The following is a 27,759-nucleotide window of genomic DNA, read 5'->3' on the forward strand; positions in this document are numbered from 1 at the left end:
CAGTGAGCAATGTTCTGAAGTAAAGCTGCTTAACTTTGGGATATGTTTAGTTGGTGGATCATTAGCTCTCTCTACAGTAAAATGATTCACCCTAATTTATGAAGCAGTTATGTAGCAGCTATACAGAATAATAAGCACACAATTATTTGGACGTTAATGACAAAACTGAAACATACTCTTTTTAAATTTGCGTTGCCAAAATACATGCAATGCACATTCATTGCTGGTAAAGTGGTATTTATTTTTGGAACTGACAGGAACCACTATTCGCGGGGAGGCGGTTTCTAGCCGGATGTATTTTGCGTGGGAACGCGAACATGGCGATCCACTGTAGCAGAACATGCCTACAATATTTGATACATTTGGCCCACGACAATGTTGACTTCAGGCTACCGGTATGCATATCAATGTCGTACCTCTCTGTCAAACTGTACATGTTGTGTTATTTCTCTCCATCTCTAAAGATCTGGGTGTCTCATTACAGCATTTCTCCCCATACATTAGCTTGCTAAGCTAGTAACGTTACATGCTGCAAGCTGTCATGTTTGAATTCTTCAGAAATGTTCTGATTTTATTTCTTGTACATCGTAACATTACAGGAGATTAGGGCGCTGCTGTCACTCAGGGGCAAACCGTTTGATCCAGGTGAAAACTTCAAAGAAAAGGTAAAATAAGTTAGTGTCCATATGTATTATTTGCCAGATAGCCATACCAATTTTATTTGTTTTATTTGACCTTTATTTAACTAGGCAAGTCAGTTAAGAACACATTCTTATTTACAATGACGGCCTGGCAAAAGGCCTCCTGCAGGGACGGGGTCCTGGGATTAAAAATAAATACAATATAAATATAGGCCAAAACACACATCACAACAAGAGAGACACTACATAAAGAGAGACCTAAGACAACAACAACATAGCAAGGCAACAACACATGACAACACAACATGGTAGCAGCACAAAACATGGTACAAACATTATTGGGCACAGACAACAGCACAGAGGGCAAGAAGGTAGAGACAACAATTCATCACACAAAGCAGCCACACCTGTCAGTAAGAGTGTCCATGATTGAGTCTTTGAATGAAGAGATTGAGAAAAAAACTGTCCAGTTTGAGTGTTTGTTGCAGCTCATTCCAGTTGCTAGCTGCAGCGAACTGAAAAGAGGAGCGAACCAGGGATGTGTGTGATTTGGTAACCTTTAACAGAATGTGACTGGCAGAACAGGTGTTGTATGTGGAGGATGAGGGCTGCAGTAGATAGGGGGGAGTGAGGCCTAAGAGGGTTTTATAAATAAGCATCAACCAGTGGGTCTTGCGGCGGGTTATACAGAGATGACCAGTTTACAGATGAGTGCAGTGATGTGTCCTATAAGGAGCATTGGTGGCAAATATGATGGCTGAATGGTAAACAACATCTAGCCCCTCGAGAGCACCCTTACCTGCCGATCTATAAATTATGTCTCCGTAATCTAGCATGGGTAGGATGGTCATCTGAATCAGGGTTAGTTTGGCAGCTGGGGTGAAAGAAGAGCGAGTACGATAGAGGAAACCAAGTCTAGATTTAACCTTAGCCTGCAGCATGGATATGTGCTGTGAGATGGACAGTGTCCCATCTAGCCATACTCCCAAGTACTTGTATGAGGTGACTACCTCAAGCTCTAAACACTTAGAGGTAGTATTAACATCTGTGGGAAGAGGTGAATTCTTCTTACCAAACCTCATGACCTTTGTTTTGGAGGTGTTTAAAAAAAGGTTAAGAGTAGGGAAAGCTTGTTGGACACTGAGAAAGCTTTGTTGTAGAGCGTTTAACACAAAATGAATCTGCATATAAATGGATAAGAGGGCTTCCTACTGCCTGAGCTATGTTGTTGATGTAAATTGGGAAGAGGATTGAGCCTTGGGGTGCTCCCTTGGTGACAGGCAGTGGCTGAGACAGCAGATTTTCTGACTTTATACACTGCACTCTTTGAGAGAGGTAGTTAGCAAACCAGGCCAAAGGCCCCTCCGAGACACCAATAATCCTTTGCCGGCCCATAATGAAGGGATAAGTTGGCCATGTGTCCATGCATAGGCTACTCAAATCCTAAAATCTTCTATTCTTCTCCCCAGTCTCCATTCTGGCGCCTGAATGGCTTGTCAGAGGAAGATGTCAACAGCATCATGGCCAGAACTGTTTGTGCAAAGTAAGTGAGACAGATCAACAATGGAGTTGCAATGAAAATAGTTAGATGGGTACTGCAGCATTGCTCATCAGCCCTTCTCTTCTGAGGTGATTCTCAACTTGAATGTCACAGTAATTGTAATGACCTTTTTGTGGTTATTTGTTTATCACCTAGGTCTGCATTTGAGCTGTGGGGTCATGGCAGAACGCACAGTGAACTCAGGAACTCGCTCTTGAAATATCCAACAGAGAACATGGTTTGTGAGAAATTACATTACTATCTAAATAGAGGGCAAACTACTCCACTAATGTGGAGTATCTAATGTGTGTAAATTTACCTCTCCCAACAGTCACCCTTCCTACAAAAAGACTCCACATACAAAATCAATGTCTACACTTTCAACAAGACTCTAGAGTTCGAAGATAGAATTAAGAAGATAGATGTGAGTATGATACACTTGACTTGGTCCCAGTAATTTGTACTTAAGATTGAGCCCAGAAAAGTCAATTTACTCTACCTTTTGTACTGCACTATTGTGTTAAAGGGAGGCACTGATATGCAGTATGCACCATGACACCTGGACAAGTTACCCTGTGGTCTTCCTCCCCCAAGGCAATGGAATATCTCTCCTTCGAGGGAAGGGTCAATCTAAGGAACCCTAAACACATCTTCTGTCTTTTGGAGGACTATGGAACTGACCCTAACGACATCCCAGACGAGCCTCTCTACATCTACTTTGGGAGATGGGTGAGTCAGTGTGCTGTGTGCTCCTTAATTTCTGTGTCATTATACAAATGAGTAATTACTGTAACTCATTAATGTTATTTACCGCAGTGGTTGTTAACCTTCTTTGGTTGCCAATCACATTTTGGTCTGCCTGAAGTATTCCCTCTTGTGAAACTTATTATGAGGCCTATGTCCTTATGAGTCTTCCCAAGTCCCCCGTGTATAAGCCAGGTACCAGGTTGAGAAGCACTGTTTCATTTAGTGATAAAGGTAAGCCTATATTTGATCTTGTCTTATCAACTGTATGTTCCTTAGATTGCAGATGGCCAGCGTGAGTTGATTCGCTCTCACAGTGTGAAGAACAGGCACTTCATAGGTAACACCAGTATGGATGCTGGGTTGTCTTTTATCATGGCCAACCATGCTAGGGTCAAAGCTTACGACCTGGTCTACGACCCCTTCGTTGGGACTGGTAAGAGAAAAGTTACTTTTGGTCTTTGAACTGACACTTGCAGAAATACACTGCATTTAGCTGAACCCAAGGCTAGTCTGTGCTTATTGGATATTTTTTCTCTCTCTCAGGTAGCCTCCTGGTTGCATGCTCTCATTTTGGTGCATATGTCTGTGGAACAGATATTGATTACAACACCATCCATGGGATAGGTAATATACTATAAATGGCCTTGTTTACTTCCTCTTACCCAGAGCTAAACATCTTGTGCTTTGGAAAGCGAGTTAATCCATTTATATGATGAACATTATGTTGGTTATGCTCTTTCTATCATATTTTTAAATACTTCACATTTTCCTGTGCTCATATAAACTCAAAAATCCAATTGTATTGTCCTATAGGCCTAACACTTGATATGTGATATGATTACAACTAGGACCGGGACGATAACCACAATCTCTATTTTTTACATGGCAAAGAAATCAAGAAGTAGATCAAACTCTACTGGTCCTTTTACACCTGTGTGCATGTAAAATATTGTGTGCTATAGCTTGGAAAATAAATAAATATGAATCTGGATGACAATATAATGTTTCCAACATTAGGGCTGTTTTCCTAAAGAAGTAAATCCACTTTGTGTTTTGTTTCCTTGCCACGATACTAAGGAGTAGCGCGATACTGGTATCGTCCCGGCCCTAATTACAACCCAGTGCATTGCTGTATAATATTATTTTGGTTTATTTTTCAGGCAAAGCGAGTCGTAAGAACCAGAAGTGGAGGGGTCCAGATGAGAACATCAGAGCCAACCTGCGTCAGTACGGCTCAGAGAAGCTGTATGTGGACGTCCTTGTGTCTGACGCCTCCAAGCCTATCTGGAGGGACGGAGTGCTCTTTGACGCCATCATCACTGACCGTACGTTCTTATCCTAGAGCTCTGTGTGTTCTCTTCTCATGTAGGGTCCTGCATCCAGTAATGTCTCCTGTACAGTCATACACGAGTAAAACGTCTTAGTCTGTTGAAGTCCACATTCTTTGTGATTTGTTCAGATTTAAATCTGTTCAAATTTCTTGTCTTTCATTTTTGTGTTTTTAATTCTCAGCCCCCTATGGGATTCGGGAGTCAACCAGGAGAACAGGCTCTCAGAAGGACAGTGTAAACAGTGTGAAGCCATCTGAAGACTAGTACGTCTTCATCTTCCTTGAGTCTGTGTTGTTTATAGTGCTTTGTATATTTGCTCAGTTTTGAAAAAGACGGCCTATAAAACTTGCAAGCAAGCAATAGATACACTAGAGATATATAAAGTCCTCTCAGATGATGATAAATTGTGTAAAGGCATCTTCACTGCAGTAACTGACTCTTTATCTTTCATCCAGTGTTGGAGACAGCCATGTCCCCGTTTCCATGGCCTACCACCTGAGTGACATCTTCACTGACCTGTTAAACTTCTCAGCTCACCACCTGGTCATCGGGGGGCGGCTAGTCTACTGGCTACCAATCTACAGGCCAGAGTGAGTATTGACGTGTTTATTTGTCAGGGACCATTCACAACAACCCCAGTATTGCACCAGAGTTATCTACATACAGGTACATGGTTAATATCCATCTGTGGTCCCTGGATACAGCACTTCCTGTTAAAGCTCTAGTTTGAATTTGTCAAATATTCACATCTGGTGTTGTTCAGTCTAATGTATCGTAATGGTGTTTACATGGGTTTGAGCTCACAGATGTATTGTCTACACAGTCTCCCTCTTCTCTATGTGTAAACCAAATAGCACTGTCATCAACTGTTGTGATGTCGAATAGATACAAACAGCATTTGATAAGACCTTATTGCACACAGGGTCAACCTCACCAGTCAGCTGTTTTTCCTGCTGATAAATGCTGTTATTTTTTCCCTTTACCCTGTTAGACCTTATCCTACTCCTCTTCTGTTCCTCTGGTGATGTAGATGTTAACCCAGGCCCTGCAGCACCTAGTCTCTCCCATTCCCCAGGCGCTCTCATTTCTTGACTTCTGTAACCGTAAAAGTCGTGGATTCATGCATGTTAACATTAGAAGCCTCCTCCCTAAGTTTGTTTCATGCACTGCTTTAGCACACTCCGCCAACCCGGATGTCCTAGCCGTGTCTGAATCCTGGCTTAGGAAGGCCACCAAAAATCCTGACATTTCCATCCCTAACTATTACATTTTCCGACAAGATAGAACTGCAAAGGGGGCAGAGTTGCAATCTTCTGCAGAGATAGAACTCTTCAGGATGTTATACTATCCAGGTCTGTGCCCAAACATTTCAAGCTTCTACTTTTAAAAATCCACCTCTCCAGAAACAAGTCTCTCCCTGTTGCCGCTTGTTATAGACCCCCTTCAGCCCCCAGCTGTGCCCTTAACACCCCAGCTGTCCTACAATCTAAGCTAGATGCCCTCAATCTCATACAAATTATCAAGGAACCTACCAGGTACAACCCTAAATCCATAACCATGGGCACCCTCTTAGATATCATCCTGTCCAACTTGTCCTCTAAATACACCTCTGCTGTCTTCAACCAGGATTTCAGCGATCATTGCCTCATTGCCTGCGTGCGTAATGGGTCCTTGGTCAAACGACCACGCCTCATCACTGTGAAACGCTCCCTAAAACACTTCAGCAAGCAGGCCTTTCTAATTGACCTGGCCCGGGTATCCTGGAAGGACATTAACTTAATCCTGTCAGTAGAGGATGCCTGGTTGCTCTTTAAAAGTGCTTTCCTCCATCCTTAGTGCTTTCCTTAAATAAGCATGCCCCGTTCAAAAAATGTAGAACTAAGAACAGATATAGTCCTTGGTTCACCCCAGACTTGACTGCCCTTGACCAGCACAAAAACATCCTGTGGCGTTATGCATTTGCATCGAATAGCCCCTGCAATATGCAACTTTTCAGGGAAGTCAGGAACCAATATACTCATTCAGTTAGGAAAGCTAAGGCTAGCTTTTTCAAACAGAAATTTGCATCCTGTAGCACTAATTCCCCAAAAGTTTTGGGACACTGTAAAGTCCATGGAAAATAAGAGCACCTCCTCCCCACTGCTCTGAGGATAGGAAATATTGTCACCACCAATAAATCTACGATAATCGATCATTTCACTAAAAAAAATCTACTGCTGGCCATGCTTTCCACCTGGCTGCCCCCCCCCCCCCCCCCCCCCCGCTTCTCCTTCACCCAAATCCAGACAGCTGATGTTCTGAAAGAGTGGCAAAATCTGGATCCCTACAAATCAGCTGGACTAGACAATCTGGACCCTCTATTTCTAAAATTATCCGCCAAAATTGTTGCAACCCCTATTACTTATTACTAGCCTATTCAACCTCTCTTTCGTATCGTCTGAGATCCCCTAAGATTAGAAAGCTGCCGCATTCATCCCCCTTCAAAGTGGGAGACACTCTAGACACAAACTGTTAGACCTATATCCATCCTGCCCTGCCTTTCTAAAATCTTCGAAAGCCAAGTTAACAAACAGATCACCGACCATTTCGAATCCCACCGTACCTTCTCCACTATGCAATCTGGTTTCCGAGCTGGACATGGGTGCACCTCAGCCATGCTCAAGGTCCTAAACAATATCATAACCGCCATAGATAAAAGACAGTACTGTGCAGCCGTCTTCATCGACCTGGCCAAGGCTTTCGACTCTGTCAATCACTGCATTCTTATCGGTAGACTCAATAGCCTTGGCTTCTCAAATGACTGCCTCGCCTGGTTCACCAACTACTTCGCAGACAGAGTTCAGTGTGTCAAAACGGAGGGCCAGTTGTCCGAACTTCTGGCAGTCTCTGTGGGGGTGCCACAGGGTTCAATTCTCGGGCCAACTCTTTTCTCAGTATATATCAATGATGTCGCTCTTGCTGCTGGTGATTCTCTGATCCACCTCTACGCAGACAACACCATTCCGTATACATCCGTCCCTCCCTTGGACACTGCTAACAAACCTCCAAATGAGCTTCAATGCCATAACACTCCTTCCGAGGCCTCCAACTGCTTTTAAATGCAAGTAATCCTAAATGCATGCTCTTCAACCGATTGCTGCCCGTACCTGCCCACCCGCCTAGCATCACTACTCTGGATGGTTCTGACTTAGAATATGTGGACAACTACAAATATCAAGGTGTCTGGTTAGACTGTAAACTCTCCTTCCAGACTCAAATTAAGCATCTCCAATCCAAAATCAAATCAAATGTAGAATCTGCTTCCTATTTCGCAACAAAGCCTCCTTCACTCATGCTGCCAAACAGACCCTCGTAAAACTGACTATCCTACCGATCCTTGACTTCGGTGAAGTCATTTACAAAGTAGCCACCAACACTCTACTCAGCAAACTGGATGTAGTTTATCACAATGCCATCCCTTTTGTCACCAAAGCCCCATATACTACCTTCCACTGCGACCTGTATGATCTCTTTGGCTGGCCCTCACTACATTTTCGTCACCAAACCCACTGGCTCCAGGTCATCTTTAAGTCTATGCTTGGTAAAGCCCGGCTTATTTCAGCTCACTGGTCACCATAGCAAAACCCACCCGTAACACGCGCTCCAGCAGGTATATTAACTGGTCACCCCCAAAGCCAACACTTACTTTGGCCGCCTGTCCTTCCAGTTCTGTGCTGCAAATGACTGGAACAAATTGTGAAAATCACTGAAGCTGGAGTCTCATATCTCCCTCTCTAACTTTAAGCATTAGCTGTCAGTGCTGCTTACCAATCACAGTACCTGTACATAGCCAATCTGTAAATGGCACACCCAACTACCTCATCCCCATATTGTTACTTATCCTCTTGCTCTTTTGCATCCCAGTATCTCTACTTGTACATAGTCTGCACTAGAGGTCGACCGATTCATCGGAATGGCCGATTAATTAGGGCCGATTTCAAGTTGTCATAACAATTTTTACACCTTTATTTAACTAGGCAAGTCAGTTAAGAACACATTCTTATTTTCAATTACGGCCCAGGAACGGTGGGTTAATTGCCTTGTTCAGGGGCAGAAAGACAGAGTTTTAACCTTGTCAGCTCGTTGGATGCAATCTTGCAACCTTACAGTTAACAATCATAATCACTAGTTAACTACACATGGTTGATGCTATTACTAGATATTATCTAGCGTGTCCTGTGTTGCATATAATCTGACTGTGCATACAAGTATCTAAGTATCTGACTGAGCGGTGGTAGGCAGAAGCAGGTGCTAAACATTCATTCAAACAGCACCTTTCGCGCGTTTTGCCAGCAGCTCTTCGTTGTGCGTCAAGCATTGCAGCGCGCGCTAATAGCTTTCAAACTTCACTTGCTCTGAGCCTTGGGGTGGTTGTTTCTCTTGCTCTGCATGGGTAACGCTGCTTCAATGTGGTGGCTGTTGCCGTTGTGTTGCTGGTTCGAGCCCAGGGAGAAGCCAATACTAAAGTGCCTATAAGAACATCTAATAGTCAAAGGTTAATGAAATCCAAATGGTATAGAGGGAAATAGTTCTATAATAACTACAACCTAAAACAGGTAATACACCTGGGAATATTGAAGACTCATGTTAAAAGGAACCACCAGCTTTCATACAGCTTTCATATGTTCTCATGTTCTGAGCAAGGAACTGAAACGTTAGCTTTCTTACACAGCACATATTGCACTTTTACGTTCTTCTCCAACACTTTGTTTTTGCATTATTTAAACATGTTTCATTATCTACTTGAGGCAAAATGTATTTTATTGATGTATTATATTAAGTTAAAATAAGTGTTAATTCAGTATTGTTGTAATTGTCAATATTACAAATATATATATATTTTTAAATCGGCCGATTAATCGGTATCGGCGTTTCTGGTCCTCCAATAATCGGTATCGGTATCTGCGTAGAAAAATCATAATCGGTCGACCTCTAGTCCGCACATCTATCTCTCTATCACAATGGCCTATTTATTGCCTTACCTCCCTACTCTTCTACATCTGCACACACTGTACATATATTTCTATTGTGTTATTGACTGTATGTTTGTTTATGTGTAACTCTGTGTTGCTGTTTTTGTCGCACTGCTTTGCTTTATCTTGGCCAGGTCACAGTTGTAAATGAGATCTTGTTCTCAACTGGCCTACCTGGTTAAATAAAGGTGAAATAAAAATAATAAAAAAAATACACTAGAGGGCAACAGTCACACTGGTGATTTAGCCTTCACCCTGATGAAGTGTTGCTACTGTACTAGATCTGCTTAACGAAGCATTCTAGTTTAGATACAGGCTTTTCTCCCTGCACCTCTTCCCCTCATAAGCATCATTCTCTGTCAGGACCAGGTGTTTATTCCCATCAGCACATCTCATTCTCTGTCCCATAAAGTCTTCAGGCCTGGGGTTAGTGGTGTTCTGGTCAGTGTGCGGGTGTCCTGAGGTATATTGGGTGTATTGTTCCATACAGCTGGTTTACTGTGTGGACAGGATACAGGCCCCTGGGCCCTGGGACTCCTGGCCACTGATTACAGGGCAGGGTCTGAGCATCAGGAAGATGAGACCAGACCATGCACCACAGCCCTGTGATGTTTCTATAACACCTCACACTCACCTCCAGCAGTTCCCCCTGACTGTCTGTGACACACAAACTGGAGTTCCCCACACTGACTGGATAAGACAAGGAAATGGAGAGAGGGCTACAGCCCTTAGCAGTGGTGGTTGAGAGAGAGAGTGTGTATGTTTGTGTTTGTGTCTGTGTGCCTCTGTCTGACTGACTCTGTGCCTCTGTGTGTGCCTGTGCTCTGCTCTGCTCCTCACTCCGGGTGTGTAGCCCCTAGCAGTTCCTGACCCTGTATCATTCAGGGCAGAGTGCCAAAATTAACCCATGAGGCCAGACATGCTGATTGGCTGACACTGACCAAACACAGCCTGTCTCCAGGTCCTGATCAGTTCAACACTGTTGACACATTAATAGTAGATGTCTAAGCTGGTTAGATTTAGGTGGTCTGAAGTCTGTCCTGAGAGAGTGAGATATACTACACCACTAGATGTCGCCAATCACCAATGACTGTTACTGCAGTGGACCTTTGACATAGAACAGGGTGACTAAATGGTCCAAGGGGACAGGACTGTGTAGCAACATGCTTGTTTGTAAACACTGGTGTCACAGGGGGGTTGCAGTGCAGCTGCTGTAGGAAAAAAATATTTGCTATGTTGTGTTATTGTTGTGTTGGGCCGAGGTCGGACCAGACGCAGGCCAATACGGGGTCCCCTAACACTGGTCACAGGCCTGAGTGATGAGGTCCCCCAAGCCGGCCAATTAAAACATTTCCGCCGTCGTCATGACGAGCACTGCCTTGCCCCGTGCCTCAGCTGCCTTTCAGTGTTTCAATTAACTCCCCCCTTTCTCCCCCCTCTGATGTGTTTAAGTTTGAACTAGCTCAAAACTTTTCCAGTCGCGGTGGGGTCTGTTACCATTTCCTCTGCCGCAGCGCCTTGGCAGGGACCAGACCCATTATCTCTGAGGCTAAAGCATAGAGATAGATAGAGGACTCATCTTTATATCTGTGCTATTATGGCATCTGTGACAGCATGGGCAGCGCCATGGAGGCTACAACCCATAGGAATCGCCACCGAGTTGACTACTTTAAAATGGCTGAAGCATGGTGGAAGCCCTCAATGGCGCTGCCCATGCTAAAATAGCCTTTTGGTCACTAGAGGTGTCTATCATTCTCTATGGATTAAAGTCATAAGCCAGACAGCGCTAATGAAGCAGAGTGCAAAGCTAACAGGAAGCTGATGGGTTTTGAATCTCCATGGTTGGTTTTACCGGGTTATCAACTTCCTTTTGTCTACAACACTCCTGCTGCTGCCTTACTGAGAGACAGATCCTTGTGCTTAATGCCCGTGTCTCTGACCTTCAGTATACCATTAGGGCTGTACAGTGCAACCATTTTACTTGCATATGCGCCTAAATATACAGGAATGGATTAGTACAGATTCATGACCGTCACCATTGCTACAAAGAAAACGGCTTGTTACGTCAAATATATTTCATTGTGCTCCTAAATTTTTTTGTGTGCTCCTACATTTTTGAACTTAGGCGCACACTTGCCCCTTGTCAAAAAAAAAAAAAAAATCAGTATAGAGCCCTGACCTGGAAATAAAGGCAGAAGATATGGGCTAGTCTACTGCACCTCAGCCTACTGGGCTTAAATGGCCTCTAACCTGACCCCTTATCTGCCTGCCTATCACATGAGGTTGGTGGCACCTTAATTGGGGAGGACAGGCTCGTAGTAATGGCTGGAGCGGAATTTTTTGAATCATATCAAATGCATGAAACGCATGGTTTCCATTGATTCTGTGCCGGTGCCCCCTGTGTATAGCCTCGCTATTGTTATTTCACTGCTGCTCTTTAATTATTTGTTACTTTTATTTCTTATTCTTATTTTTGGGGGGGTATTTTTTATATATTTTTTTATATACTGCATTGGCTAAGGGCTTGTAAGTAAACACTTCACTGTAAGGTCTACCTATACCTGTTGTTTTCGGCGCATGTGACATGCATTTTGATTTGATGTATTTGATGCCATTCCATTCACTGCATTCCGGGCATTATTATGAGCCGTTCTCCCCTCAGCAGCCTCCTGTGCTGCTTATAAGCATCTGCACAGAGGTTTCAACTCTCTTTGTCTGAGGATGGAAAAAGCTGTATTGAAAGTGAAAGGCCCAGCCCCACCCATCTTTAAATGAAACGGCCAATGTGGCAGATCCAGCTACCCAGTAATAAGAGGTGATTGGCAGGAAGAATTAACGCCCGCCTTGTTCAGGGTGCTCACCGAAGCTCGCGCGCACATGCACACACGCACCATCCACAATACATTAGAGAGTATTCCACAGTGGCCATGGCAACCCAGGAGACAAACAGTAGGGTGAAAATCTGGCCCAGTGTCAGTGTGGTGCTGGTAGGAGAAAGTGCTACATATGCAAACAAACACTCTCTCGTAATCTACCTGTACTCATAATAACGGCTACACTGCAGTCATCCATTCAGTTAGTTGCTTACTGTTACAACTGCAGCTCCTGATCCTAATCTCTCAGAACCAGTTGTTCTGTAAACACTAGCGAGAGTCTCACAAAATTAGGAACCACAAGTGTCCTTGGTTCTCCAGTTTGACGTCAATACTATTCATAGTAACTTACGTCCTTCGCCCTGTCTAGTGCATAAAAATGAACTAAACCAAACAATTGCTGTGTTCTACTGCGCATAAACTGTTAACTAAGGTATAGTGCAGTGTGTTACATTCTACCGCCCTTAAAGTGTTCACTAAGGTATAGTGCAGTGTGTTAGTCTACCATCCAAACGGCCCATGTGGAAGGTCCAGCTACCCAGTAATAAGATGTGATTGGCAGGTAGAAGGAATGCCTTGCTTTGGTCACAGTGCTGACAAACACACACACACTAGAGGCCTGTATTCTACAGGCACTTGCAATCAATAGCATCTATTAATCACATTATTATTATGAATAGTATTGACGTCAAACGGGAGAACCAAGGACACAGGTGGTTCCACATTTTGTGAGATTATATCTAGTGTTTAGGATCTGTGGTTAGGATCAGAAGCTGGCACTTGCATTAAAATGCAAATCAATTTATAACATTTTTGACACACACACACACACACAGCACTCCTGACAAGACTATGTTTTTCCCGATATCTTAAATCTAATCTAGTTCACCTTTTTCACAGTGGCTTTTGTCCACTTCAGTCAGATCATGACATGGTCAGTAAAGGCCTGGAGCTGAGAGAGAAATGTTCTGGAGTTGGGAGCAGGAAAGAGGATAGAGAGAGAGTAAGCGAGAGGGAGGGAGGAGAGAGCTGATCTGGGTTGAGTTTAACGGAGAGAGAGCTGACCTGGCCTGGATGTAATGTCATTTTGAGGGGATTACATGGAGGCTAAGGCTGGTCTACTCTGCAGGTGAGTGTATGGTGAGATGCAGATATTGTGGTTTGGATGATATTTTGGACCCATCAACCCTTTAGACTTGTTGGTTCATGCTACAGTACAGGAACAGCTGTTTAAAAATGTACTCAACCATAATGATTCACCAGTAGAGTGTGTCTGTGTTTGTAGGTACTGTGAAGAGATGGTGCCCCTGAATGCCTGTCTCAGACTGGTCAGTAACTGTGAACAGACCCTTTCCAGCCACACCTCCAGACGTCTCATCACCATGGAGAAGATCAAGGAACCAGAGGTGGGTGTCTGTCTGGGCTTCCATCTGTATATGTCTGTCTCTCCGCCCATCCGTGTGTGTGTGTGCTTTTCCTTTTGTACTACCCTGTGTGTGTGCATCTGACTGTGCTGTTACGAGCGTGTGTATGCATTTGAGTGGAACGTCACCCATTTCGAAAAGGTAGATGTATCCCTTTGTGAATATGATTGCAACACCATATAATTGTAGGTTTTCGTGTTGCGCTTACTATGAATTACATGTATCTAAAGAGTAAAGTACCCGTGCCACTGAATATGTTTGTGCTGTGTTTGTATGTACGAGCATGCACATAAACTCAGCAAAAAAATAAACTTCCCTTTTTCAGGACCCCATCTTAAAAAGATAATTTGTAGGGTTTAAACACAGTTTCCCATGCTTGTTCAATGAACCACTTTTATTTTATTCATTTCACCTTTATTTAACCAGGTAGGCCAGTTGAGAACAAGTTCTCATTTACAACTGCGACCTGGCCAAGATTAAGCAAAGCAGTGTGACAAAACAGCAACACAGGGTTACACATGGGATGAACAAACGTACAGTCAATAACACAATAGAAAAATCTATATACAGTGTCTGCAAATGTAGTAAGGTTAGGGAGGTAAGGCAATAAATAGTGGCAAAATAATTACATTTTAACATTAACACTGGAGTGATAGATGTGCAGATGATGATGTGCAAGTAGAGATACTGGGCTGCAAAAGAGCAACAACAAATAACAGTATGGGGATGAGGTAGTTGGGTGTGCTATTCACAGATGGGCTGTGTACAGTGATCGATAAGCTGCTCTGACAGCTGATGTTTAAATTAGTGAGGGAGATATACGTCTCCAGTTTCAGTAATTATTGCAATTCGTTCCAGTCATTGGCAACAGAGAACTGGAAGGAAAGGCGGCCATAGGAAGTGTTGGCTTTGGGGATGACCAGTGAGATATACCTGCTGGAGCGCGTGCTATGGGTGGATGTTAATATGGTGATCAGTGAGCTGAGATAAGGTGGGGCTTTACCTAGCAAAGACTTACAGATGACCTGGAGCCAGTGGGTTTGGCGACGAATATGTAGCGAGGGCCAGCCAACGAGAGCATACAGGTCGCAGTGGTGGGTAGTATATGGGGCTTTGGTGACAAAACAGATGGCACTGTGATAGACTACATCCAGTTTGCTGAGTAGAGTGTTGGAGGCTATTTTATAAATGACTTCACTGAAGTCAAGGATCGGTAGGATAGTCAGTTTTACGAGGATCTGTTTGGCAGCATGAGTGATTTGGATTGGAGATGCTTAATGTGAGTTTGGATGGAGAGTTTACAGTCGAACCAGACACCTAGGTATTTGTAGTTGTCCACATATTCTAAGTTAGAACCGTCCAGAGTAGTGATGCTGGGCAGGCAGGCAGGTGCGGGCAACAATTGGTTGAAGGAGTGTGTTGTATGGCAGGAGTGGAAGGAGTGTTGTATGGCATTGAAGCTCGTTTGGAGGTTTGTTAACACAGTGTCCAAGAAAGGGCCAGATGTATACAGAATGGTGTCGTCTGCGTAGAGGTGGATCAGAGAATCAACACCGGCAAGAGCCCGAGAATTGAACCCTGTGGCACCCCCATAGAGACTGCCAGAGGTCCGGACAACAGGCCCTCCGATTTGACACACTGAACTCTATCTGAGAAGTAGTTAGTGAACTAGACGAGGCAGTCATTTGAAAAACCAAGGCTATTGAGTCTGCCGATAAGAATGAGGTGATTGACAGAGTTGAAAGCCTCGGCCAGGTCGATGAGGACTGCTGCACAGTACTCTTTTATCTATGGCTGTTATGATATCATTTGGGACCTTGAGCGTGGCTGAGGTGCACCCTTGACCAGCTCGGAAACCAGATTGCATAGTGGAGAAGGTACGGTGGGATTCGAAATGGTCGGTGATCTGTTTGTTAACTTGGCTTTCGAAGACTTTAGAAAGGCAGGGCAGGATGGATATAGGTCTGTAACAGTTTGGGTCTAGAGTATCTCCCCCTTTAAAGAGGGGGATGACTGGGGCAGCTTTCCAATCTTTAGGGATCTCAGACGATACGAAAGAGAGGTTTAATAGGCTAGTAATAGGGGTTGCAACAATTTCGGCTGATAATTTTAGGAAGAGAGGGTCCAGATTGTCTAGCCCAGCCGATTTACAGGAATCCAGATTTTGCAGCTCTTTCAGAACATCAGCTATCTTGATTTGAGTGAAGGAGAGGGGGGGGGGGGGGGGGTGCTTTGTCAAGTTGCTGCGGGGGGTGCAGAGCTGTTGGCCGGGGTAGGGGTAGCCAGGTGGAAAGCATGGCCAGCCATAGAAAAATGCTTATTGAAATTCTCGATTATCGTAGATTTATCGGGGGTGACAGTGCTTCCTAGCCTGTGGGCAGCTGGGAGGAGGTGCTCTTATTCTCCAAGGACTTTAGTGTCCCAAAACATTTTGAAATTGGTGCTACAGGATGCAAATTTCTGTTTGAAAAAGCTAGCCTTAGCTTTCCTAACTGACTGAGTATTTTTGGTTCCTGACTTCCCTGAAAAGTTGGATACGGCGGGGGATATTCGATGCTAATGCAGAACGCCACAGGATGTTTTTGTGCTGGTCAAGGGCAGTTAAGTCTGGAGTGAACCAAGGGCTACATCTGTTCTTAGTTATACATTTTTTGAATGGGGAATGCTTATTTAAGAGGAAGGCACTTATAAAGAATAGCCAGGCATCATCTACTGACGGGATGAGGTCAATGTCCTTCCAGGATACTAGGGCCAGATCGATTAGAAAGGCCTGCTCGCTGATGTGTTTTAGGGAGCGTTTGACAGTGATGAGTGGTGGTTGTTTGATCGCTGGCCCATCACGGATGCATGCAATGAGGCAGTGATCGCTGAGATCCTGGTTGAAGACATCAGAGTTGTATTTAGAGGGAAAGTTGGTCGGGATGCTAGCTATGAGGGTGCTCATGTTTATGGATTTAGGGTTGTACCTGGTAGGTTCCTTGATAATTTGTGTGAGATTGAGGGCATCTAGTTTAGATTGTAGGACGGCTGGGGGGCTAAACATATCCCAGTTTAGGTCACCTAGCAGTATGAACTCTGAAGATTGATGATGGGCAATCAATTCAAATATGGTGTCCAGGGCACAGCTGAGGGGGGTCTAACAAGCGGCAACAGTAAGAGACTTATTTCTGGAAAGGTGGATTTTTAAAAGTAGAAGCTCCAACTGTTTGGGCACAGACCTCGATTGAACTCTGCAGGCTGTCATACTATCTTTGCAGCAGAATGCAACTCTGCCCCCTTTGGCAGTTCTATCTTGGCGGAAAATGTTATAGTTAGCGATGGAGATTTCAGGGTTTTTGGTTGTTTTCCTAAGCCAGGATTCAGACACGGCTAAAACGTCCGGGTTGGCAGTGTGCTAAAGCAGTGAGTAAAACAAACTTAGGGAGAAGGCTTCTTATGTTAACATGCATGAAACCAAGGCTTTTACAGTTACAGAAGTCAACAAATGAGAGCACCTGGGGAGTGGGAGTGGAGCTAGGCACTGCAGGACCTGGATTAACCTCTACATCACCAGCGGAACAGAGGAGAAGTAGGATAAGGTTACGGCTAAATGCTATACGAACTGTTTCCGTCTAGCACATTCGGAACAGAGAGTTAAAGCAGCAGGTTTATGGGCACGATAGCATAGATTCAAGGCATAGTGTACAGACAAAGGTAAGGTAGGATGTGAGTACATTGGAGGTGAACCTAGGCATTGCGTAATGATGAGAGAGATATAGTCTCTAGAGACGTTTAAACCAGGTGATGTCATCGGATATGTAGGAGGTGGAACAACATGGTTGGTTAAGGCATATTGAGCAGGGCTAGAGGCTCTACAGTAAAATAAGACAGTAATCACTAACCAGGACAGTAATGGACGAGGCATATTGATATTAGAAAGAGGCATGCGTCCAGTCCAGTGGGTCCAGTAAGTGGTCGGGCTGATTGGGGGCACGGCGATTCAGACAGTTCGCAGGCCGATGTTAACAGTTAGTAGGCCGCGGCTAAACGAGCTAGCAGTTAGCAGACCGGGTTACCAAGCAAGCATTTAGCAGGGGCTGGCAGTTAGCTAATAAACAGTTAATAAACATTGATAAAAGATACCAGTGTTATGAATGGAAATATAGATACACTTTTCCTTAATGCAACTGCTGTGTCAGATTTCAAAAAAGCTTTACGGCGAAAGCACACCTTGCGATTATGTAAGGTCAGCGCTAGTCACAGAAAAACATCCAGCCATGGTCCGAAGAAGGAGAGGTGTCAGAAATAGCGTTATAAATATTCACTTACCTTTGATGATCTTGATCGGAATGCACTCCAAGGAATCCCAGTTCCACAATAAATGTTTGTTTTGATCGATAAAGTCCATCATTTATGTCCAAATACCTCCTTTTTGTTCGCGCTTTTAACCAAGTAATCCAAATGCATAATGCGCGATCACTTGTTCAGACGAAACGTCAAAAAAGTTAAATAATATTTCGTAGAAACATGTCAAACGACGTATAGAATAAATCTTTAGGATGTCTTTATCATAAATCTTCAATAATGTTCCAACCCGGAGAATTCCTTTGTCTTTAAAAATGCAATGGAACGCAGCTACCTCTCACGGGTGCGCACGCGTGATCAGCTCATGGCACTCTGCCAGACCTCTGGCTCAAACAGCTCTCATTCTCTCCTCCTCCACAGTAGAAGCCTGAAACAAGGTTCTAAAAACTGTTGACATATAGTGGAAGCCTTAGGAAGTGCAATATGACCCCATAGACATTATATTTGATAGGCAATGACTTGAAAAACTACAAACCTAAAGATTTCCCACTTCCTGGTTGGATTTTTTTCTCCGGTTTTTGCCTGCCATATGAGTTCTGTTATACTCACAGACATCATTCAAACAGTTTTAGAAACTTCAGAGTGTTTCCAAATCTACTATTATATGCATATTCTAGCTTTTGCGCCTGAGTAGCAGGCAGTTTACTCTGGGTACCTTTTTATCCAAGCTACTCAATACTGCCCCCCAGTCCCAAAGAAGTTAATGAACATGCACCTGTGAAACGGTCTTTAAGACTCTAACAGCTTACAGACGGTAGGCAATTAAGGTCACAGTTATGAAAACTTAGGACACTAAAGAGGCCTTTCTACTGACTCTGGAAAAAACAAAAGAAAGATGCCCAGGGTCCATGCTCACCTGCGTGAACGTGCCTTAGGCATGCTGCAAGGAGGCATGAGGACTGCAGATGTGGCCAGGGCAATAAATTACAATGTCCGTACTGTGAGACACCTAAGACATCGCTACAGGGAGACAGGATGGACAGCTGATCGTCCTCACAGTGGCAGACCACGTGTAACAACACCTACACAGGATCGATAAATCCGAACATCACACCTGCGGGACAGGAACAGGATGCAACAACTTCCCGAGTTACACCAGGAGCGCACAATCCCTCCATCAGTGCTCAGACTGTCCGCAGTAGGCTGAGAGAGGCTAGACTGAGGGCTTGTAAGCCTGTTGTAAGACAGGTCCTCACCAGACATCACCGGCAACATTTTCGCCTATGGGCACAAACCCACCGTTGCTGGACCAGACAGGACTGGCAAGAGTCGTAGTTTTGTCTTACATGGGGCAATGGTCAGATTTGCGTTTATCGTTGAAGGAATGGGCGTTACACCGATGCTTGTACTCTGGAGCGGGATCAATTTGGAGGTGGAGGGGCCGACGTGGTCTGGGGCGGTGTGTCACAGCATCATCGGACTGAGCTTGTTGTCATTGCAGGCAATCTCAACACTGTGCGTTACAGGGAAGACATCCTCCTCCCTCATGTGGTACCCTTCCTGCAGGCTCATCCTGACATGACCCTCCAGCATGACAATGCCATACTGCTCGTTCTGTGCGTGATTTCCTGCAAGACAGGAATGTCAGTGTTCTGCAATGGCCAGCAAAGAGCCCTGATCTCAATCCCATTGAGCACGTCGGGGACCTGTTGGATCGGAGGGTGAGGGCTAGGGCCATTCCCCCCAGAAATGTCAGGGAACTTGCAGGTGCCTTGAGGAGGACATGCACTGAAGTACTTAATGCAACTGGTGGCCACACCAGATACTGACTGTTACTTTTGATTTTGATCCCCCCTTTGTTCAGGGACACATTCAATTTCTGTTAGTCACATGTCTGTGGAACTTGTTCAGTTTATGTCTCAGTTGTTGAATCTTATGTTCATACAAAATTTACACATGTTAAGTTTGCTGAAAATAAATGCAGTTGACATGTGAGAGGACGTTTCTTTTTTTAATGTTTACTATGAGTTTGAGTCTGTGTGTGTTCTTTAAACGTTCACGTGCAATACAACAGTTACAGTTAAGGGGGATGTCGATGGTGCTTCTCTCGAGGTCTGCAGTAAACCTCAGCATCTGGCTATGTTTGGCTTTTTTTATATACAGCACTTAAATGACTTAATCACACATTTTATGGAAAATAATCCATCTTTGGATTTGACAACCTCTTCACTTCAAAACACCAAATTGTTCCCATAAAGGAAAGCCCTGCGCGAATCACCGCATACACACACACACACACTCTAGAATCTGCCTCTGACTCCCAGCGCCCCAAACCTGGAACATATCTCATAGCATGCTACTATATATAGATACAGTTCCGTTAAAGTATTCATACCCCTTGACTTATTCCATATTTTGTTGTTACAGCCTGAATTCAAAATGGATTACATCGATTTTTTTTTCTTTCTCTCAATTGTCTACAGAAATATCTCATTTACATACAGTACCAGTATAAAGTTTGGACACACCTACTCATTCAAGGGTTTTTCTTTATTTTACTATTTTCTACATTGTAGAATACTAGTGAAGACATCAAAACTCTGAAATGACACATATGGAATCATGTAGTAACCAAAAAAGTGTTAAACAAGTCTATATCTATCTATCTATATATATATATATATATATATATATATATATATATATATATATATATATATATATATATATATATATATATATATATATATATATATATATATATATATATATATATATATATATATGAGCTATTCTATTCTTCAAAGTAGCCACACTTTGACTTGATGACAGCTTTGCACACTCTTGGCATTCTCTCAACAAGCATGAGGTAAGTCACCTGGAATGCATTTGAATTAAGTGAATTAACAGCTCAAATAAGCAAAGAGAAACGAGTGTCCATCATTACGAGAGTCCATCATTACTAAGGCATGAAGGTCAGTCAATCCATAACATTTGAAGAACTTTGAAAGTTTCTTCAAGTGCAGTCGCAAAAACCATCAAGCGCTATGATGAAACTGGCTCTCATGAGGACCGCCACAGGAAAGGAAGACCCAGAGTTACTCTGCTGTGGAGGATCCGTTCCTTAGAGTTACCAGCCTCAGAAATTGCAGCCCAAATAAATGCTTCACAGCGTTCAAGTAACAGACACATCTCAACATCAACTGTTCAGAGGAGACTGTGTGAATTGATTTGCTGAAAATAAACCACTATTAAAGGACACTAACAAGAAGAAGATACTTGCTTGGGCCAAGAAACACGAGCAATGGACATTAGACCGGTGAAAATCTGTACTTTTGGTCTGATGAGTCCAAATTTCAGATTTTTGGTTCCAACTGCTGTGTCTTTGTGAGATGCTGAGTAGGTGAACTGAGTATGATCTCCGCATGTGTGGTTCCCACCGTGAAGGTGTGATGGTATGGGTGTGCTCTGCTAGTGACACTGTCAGTGATTTATTTAGAATTCATGGCACACTTAACCAGCATGGCTACCACAGCATTCTGCAGCGATACTCCATCCCATCTGGTTTGTGCTTCGTCGGACTATCATTTGTTTTTCAACAGAACAATGACCCAACACACCTCCAGGTTGTGTAAGGGCTATTTGACCAAGAAGCAGAGTGATGGAGAGCTGCATCAGATGACCTGTCCTCGACAATCACCCGACCTGGTTTGGGATGAGTTGGACTGCAAAGTGAAGGAAAAGCAGCCAACAAGTGCTCAATATATGTGGGAACTCCTTCAAGATTGTTGGAAAAGCATTCCAGGTGAAGCTGGTTGAGAGTGCCAAGATTGTGCAAAGCTATCAAGGCAAGCTACTTTTAATAATTTCAATATGAAATATACTTTTATTTGTTTAACACTTTTTTGGGGGGGGGTTACTCTATGATTCCATATGTGTTATTTCCTAGTTTTGATGTCTTTACTATTATTCTACAATGTAGAAAATAGTACAAATATTTTGAGTAGGTGTATCCATCCCTTTGCTAAGACACTCCAAATTGAGCCCAGGTGCATCCAATTTACTTTGATCATCGTTGATGTCACTACAACTTGAGTCCACCTGTGGTCAATTCTATTATTTATACATGATTTAGAAAGAAAAACCTGTTCATAAAATGCCGCGCAGTTGACAGTGTATGCCAGAGCAGAAACTATACCATAAAGTCCAAGGAACTGTCCGTAGAGCTATATACAGTGGGGCCAAAAAGTATTTAGTCAGCCACCAATTGTGCAAGTTCTCCCACTTAAAAAGATGAGAGAGGCCTGTAATTCTCATCATAGGTACACAATCACATTGTAGGATTTTTAATGAATTTATTTGCAAATTATGGTGGAAAATAAGTATTTGGTCACCAACAAACAAGCAAGATTTCTGGCTCTCACAGACCTGTAACTTCTTCTTTAAGAGGCTCCTCTGTCCTCCACTCGTTACCTGTATTAATGGCACCTGTTTGAACTTATCAGTATAAAAGACACCTGTCCACAACCTCAAACTGATAATCTCCCTCGATCTGGGGCTCCACGCAAGATCTCACCCCGTGGGGTCAAAATGATCACAAGCAAAAATCCCAGAACCACACGGGGGGACCTAGTGAATGACCTGCAGAGAGCTGGGACCAAAGTAACAAAGCCTACCATCAGTAACACACTACGCCGCCAGGGACTCAAATCCTGCAGTGCCAGACGTGTCCCCCTGCTTAAGCCAGTACAGGTCCAGGCCCGTCTGAAGTTTGCTAGAGAGCATTTGGATGATCCAGAAGAAGATTGGGAGAATGTCATATGGTCAGATGAAACCAAAATATAACTTTTTGGTTAAAAACTCAACTCGTCGTGTTTGGAGGACAAAGAATGCTGAGTTGCATCCAAAGAACACCATACCTACTGTGAAGCATGGGGGTGGAAACATCATGCTTTGGGGCTGTTTTTCTGCAAAGGGACCAGGACGACTGATCCGTGTAAAGGAAAGAATGAATGGGGCCATGTATCGTGAGATTTTGAGTGAAAACCTCCTTCCATCAGCAAGGGCATTGAAGATGAAACGTGGCTGGGTCTTTCAGCATGACAATGATCCCAAACACACCGCCCGGGCAACGAAGGAGTGGCTTCGTTAGAAGCATTTCAAGGTCCTGGAGTGGCCTAGCCAGTCTCCAGATCTCAACCCCATAGAAAATCTTTGGAGGGAGTTGAAAGTCCGTGTTGCCCAGCAACAGCCCCAAAACATCACTGCTCTAGAGGAGATCTGCTTGGAGGAAAGGGTATATAACAAAGTATTGCCAACAAAGGGTACATAACAAAGTATTGAGAAACTTTTGTTATTGACCAAATGCTTATTTTCCACCATAATTAAATAAATTCATTAAAAATCCTACAATGTGATTTTCTGGATTTTTTATGATGAAAATTACAGGGCTCTCTCATCTTTTTAAGTGGGAGAACTTGCACAATTGGTGGCTGACTAAATACTTTTTTGCCCCACTGTACCTGGGAAGAATAAAATGTTTTCTAGAGTACAGTGGTCTCCATCATTGGGAAATTGAAAAAATATGGAACTAGAGCTGGCCGTCTGACCAAACTGAGCAAGAAGGAACTTGGTCAAGGAGGTAACGAAGAACCCGATGACCACTCTGACTGAACTACAGAGTTCCTTGGCTAAGATAGAAGAACATGCCAAAGGTGCTTCTACAAAGGTATTGACTCAGGGGTGTGAATACTTATGTAAATTATATATTTCTTTATTTCATTTTCAATACATTTGCTACATTTTCTAAAAACATTTTGTTATTATGGGGTACTGTGTGTATGATGGGTCAGACAAATAAATCAGGCTGTAACACAACAAAATGTGGACTAACTCAAGGGGTGTAAATACTTTCTGATGACACTGTACAGTGGTGTCAAATTATTGACACCCTTGATAAAGATGAGCAAAATGACTGTAAAATAAATAAAATACTGAGCCTCTAAAATGACACACTACATTATTTACTATTAATTTATGTTGTGCACAAAATAATCTGAAACAACCAAAAGTAACTGCAAATGCTTCGAAGTTTGGAGTACTTGAAAAATGTATTTTATACTGTCATTGTTTTTTACATTTTTTATCAAGGGTGTCAATTTGGGACCCAACTGTTTATCACATTTCCGTAGTCTCCTCCTGGCAGGCTGTATCCAGCAATGCTGCTCAACCCACTCTTCAAAGGCTTCTGCTTTACAGGCTGAAGTGGTAAAAATCTAATCAAGACGGGCATTCCTGCCTGACTGGGCCGTGAACCTGGCCCTTCTCCCCGTCCTCCATAAATTGTGATGCGATGTTGGCTCAAAACTGAAATTGCTATTTATCCAATCGGAGGTAAGGATTCGCAATAGCTAGAAAGCTGGAGAATGTAGGCTACCATTCATATTGAGATCAAATCAATGTTTATTGTTTGCGTACACAGTTTAGCAGATTATATAGCGGGTGCAGTGAAATGGTTATGTTACCAGCTCCTTATAATTCAGTACAATGTCAAACAAGTACACACACAATGATACAGAGACTCATCCATGCTTTTATTACAAGCAGGCTTGATTACTGTAATGCTATTCTGTCGGGTCTACCCAAGAAAGCCATTGGTCAACTGCAAAACATATAGAATGCTGCAGCACGGGTACTGACCAAGACCATATGAAGAGCGCACATTACACCGGTTTTAAAGTCTCTGCGCTGGCTGCATGTGCGTTTTTGAAATAAATGCTAAGATTATTCTATTGGTTCTTAAAATAATTAATGATTGTGCACCCCAATACATGTCAGACATGCTTTTTAGTTATGTAACCAGTAGGTCCCTCAGGTCCCGTGGTACTGGCCTTTTAACTGTTCCAAAGCTCAGGACCAAGATGCATAGAGAGGCAGCTTTTAGTTATTATGCCCCCAGCCTCTGGAATAGCCTGCCAGAGAACCTGAGGGGGGACAAAACTGGACATATTTAAAAGAGATCTTAAAACACACCTTTTTAGCTCAGCTTTTCCTTAGGGTGATTTTTAGTCTTTCAGTTTCTATTGTTATTCCTTTGTTTTCTATCCTCAGATTTTTGCTAATCTATAAAAAATGTAAAACAACATTTTAGATAAGTATTCAGACCCTTTACTCAGTACTTTGTTGAAGCACCTTTGGCAGCAATTACAGCTTCAAATCTTCTTGGGTATGACGCTACAAGCTTGGCACACCTGTATTTGTGGAGTTTCTCCCATTCTTCTCTGCAGATCCTTTCAAGCTCTGTCAGGTTGGATGGGGAGCATTGTTATCACAGCTATTTTCAGGTCTCTCCAGAGATGTCCAGGCTCTGGTTGGGCCACTCAAGGATATTCGGAGACTTCTCCAGAAGCCACTCCTGCGTTGTTTTCGATGTGTGCTTAGGGTCGTTGTCCTGTTGGAAGGTAAACCTTCGCTCCAGTCTGAGGTCCTGAGCGCTCTGGAGCAGGTTTTCATCAAGGATCTGTCTGTACTTTGCTCCGTTCATCTTTGTCTCAATCCTGATTAGTCTCCCAGTCCCTGCTGCTGAGAAACATCCCCACAGCATGACTCTGCCACCACCATACTTCACCGTAGGGATGGTGCCAGATGTGACGCTTGGCATTCAGGCCAGACAGTTCAATCTTGGTTTCATCAGACCAAAGAATCTTGTTTCTCATGGTCTGAGAGTCCTTTACGTGTCTTTTGGCAAACTCCAAGCGGGCTGTTATGTGCCTTTTACTGAGAAGTGTTTTCCGTCTGGCCACTCTACCATAAAGGCCTGATTGGTGGAGTGCAGCAAAGATGCTTGTCCTTCTGGAAGGTTCTTCCATCTCCACAGAGGAACTCTGGAGCTCTGTCAGAGTGACCATCGGGTTCTTGGTCACCTCTTTGACCAAGCCCTGCTCAGTTTGGCCGGGCGGCCAGCTCACGAAGAGTCTTGGTGGTTCCATTTAAGAATGATGGAGGCCACTGTGTTCTTGGGGACCTTCAACGCTGTTTTGGTACCCTTCCCCAGATATGTACCTCGACACAATCCTGTCTCGGAGCTTTACGGACATTTCCTTTGACCACATGGCTTGGTTTATGCTCTGACATGCACTGTCAACTGTGGGACCTTATATAGATGTGTGTGCCTTTCCAAATAATTTCCCATCAATTTAATATAGCACAAGTGGACTCCAAGTTGTAGCAACATCTCAAGGATGATCAATGGAAACAGGATGCACCTGAGCTCAATTTCAAGTCTCATTGCAAATGGTCTGAATACTTAAATAAAGTATTTCTGTAAATTTGCACACATTTAAAAAAAACTGTTTCTGCTTTGTTATTATGGGATATTGTGTGTAGATTGGGAAGTGTCCAGTGGTTCAATGTCTCTTTCATGGGACAGCAGTGTTGGTTGTGTGTGTGTGTTTGAGAGAGTATGCAGTGTCAGTTTGTGTGAATTTAACTGCTTCCATTCAGAAGTGATGTTTGTGTTTTTAACTCCTACCACGGAGCACTTTGAAGTTAGTTGCTGAGCTTTTATATTCTGTGTTGAATGGTTTGGTGTATGGTTGTGTTGGGAAATGTTCAGATTTGGGACAGGTGTGTGAACTCTAGGCCTATCAATGACTACCAGGTAGAAAATATAACCTGGAAAACTTTGACCTCTGTGGTTATTGAATACCCTGCTCTAAGGAAGTATTAGGAGCTTCATATCTGGGATTGCTCTTTAAGCTCTTGGATGTGGTGGAGACTGAAGGAAACTATCTCTAGGTCCATGACAGGTTGCCTGGCAGTGGTAACCAGGGCCGACAGAGAGAGGTTGTGTTGACGAATGGCAGGCCAGCTGTGGAGTCATCCCTTCTAGCACTCTGCATCCCCGACACCTCATTACTCCTCATCCCTCTCACCATCCCTCCCGCTCCATCCAACTTTCTGTCCACCCCGGCACATTCTTGCCTGCTGGCCTGCCAAACACTGCCTAACGACCTGGCCAAAGCCCTAACCAGGACAATATGAGGAACTTAACACTCTGCTAACATTTTATTATTGTTACACTGAGCTTGTGACGGCAAGGTGGAAAACAAGGTGAGAATTTTATCCTGTGGTTGTTTGGTTAGTTTAATGGGATACCTGGCAGAGGTCTGATATCATCTGATTTCTTTCTTCCTTCACCTGTGTTCAAAGGCATTTTTATGACGCTAAATTTGTTTACTTAACCGATGTTGTAGGTGAATTGGTTCCGCTTTGTGAAGGCAAACCCTCTCACTTTTTTCGAAAATTTAAGAGGTATAATTGTACTAAGAACTTTCTGTTGTTGGTGTATGGGGCTAAATTGTATTTTCTCTCTCTATAGGAGACAGATGCGCTGGCCCACCTGTCAGACCCTCACTTTAGCCCGTACCAAGGCCACAACGCCTTCAGGGAAAAGTACTTCAGCGGCATCAGCAAGAGGACATTGACAGGAAAGGAGGAGACCAACAAGATGGCCACCAACGGTGGGGAGTAATGTAAGGATCACACGATGGCCCAATTCCAAATGGACCCCTAAGCCAGTATGCAATTGTGGAGAGGATTTCACCGGTGCAATCGATATGGTAATAACTCCACCTTGCTGTTTGATAGGCTAGGTGAAAGTTTCACCATATTGCATATACAAATTGAATCCTCACAGATCTGCACAAGAGCATTAGGTGAAGGTTCTAGGGGTCCATTTAGGATTGGGCCGACACCTGCCTATGGTTTACAATGGACTCCATGGGGACATAGGGCTCCCTGTTTTAAATGTCTCATTTTCTATTCAAATATGTTTTTATTGTTTGATGTTTATTGCCCTTTGTGTAATAAGTGTGAATTGTGAACGAATAAACACCATTTTAAAATA

The 27,759-nt window shown here is 43.4% G+C and overlaps 1 protein-coding gene across 1 annotated transcript; it reads left to right on the plus strand.

Annotated features, from left to right (window-relative positions):
* The first annotated feature begins 17 nt into the window (after window positions 1–17).
* On the plus strand, window positions 18–27,759 carry LOC110511603 (tRNA (guanine(10)-N2)-methyltransferase homolog). Its single transcript, XM_021592456.2, has 13 exons — window positions 18–395; window positions 600–665; window positions 2,111–2,184; window positions 2,338–2,419; window positions 2,513–2,605; window positions 2,776–2,910; window positions 3,205–3,361; window positions 3,472–3,552; window positions 4,089–4,253; window positions 4,441–4,522; window positions 4,715–4,849; window positions 13,430–13,550; window positions 27,232–27,759. The coding sequence occupies exons 1-13, from the start codon at window positions 318–320 to the stop codon at window positions 27,382–27,384; spliced, it is 1,422 nt and encodes a 473-aa protein (XP_021448131.2). The 5' UTR covers window positions 18–317; the 3' UTR covers window positions 27,385–27,759.

The sequence above is a fragment of the Oncorhynchus mykiss genome, chromosome 3, assembly GCF_013265735.2.
Source record: "Oncorhynchus mykiss isolate Arlee chromosome 3, USDA_OmykA_1.1, whole genome shotgun sequence".
Lineage (NCBI taxonomy): Eukaryota > Metazoa > Chordata > Actinopteri > Salmoniformes > Salmonidae > Oncorhynchus > Oncorhynchus mykiss.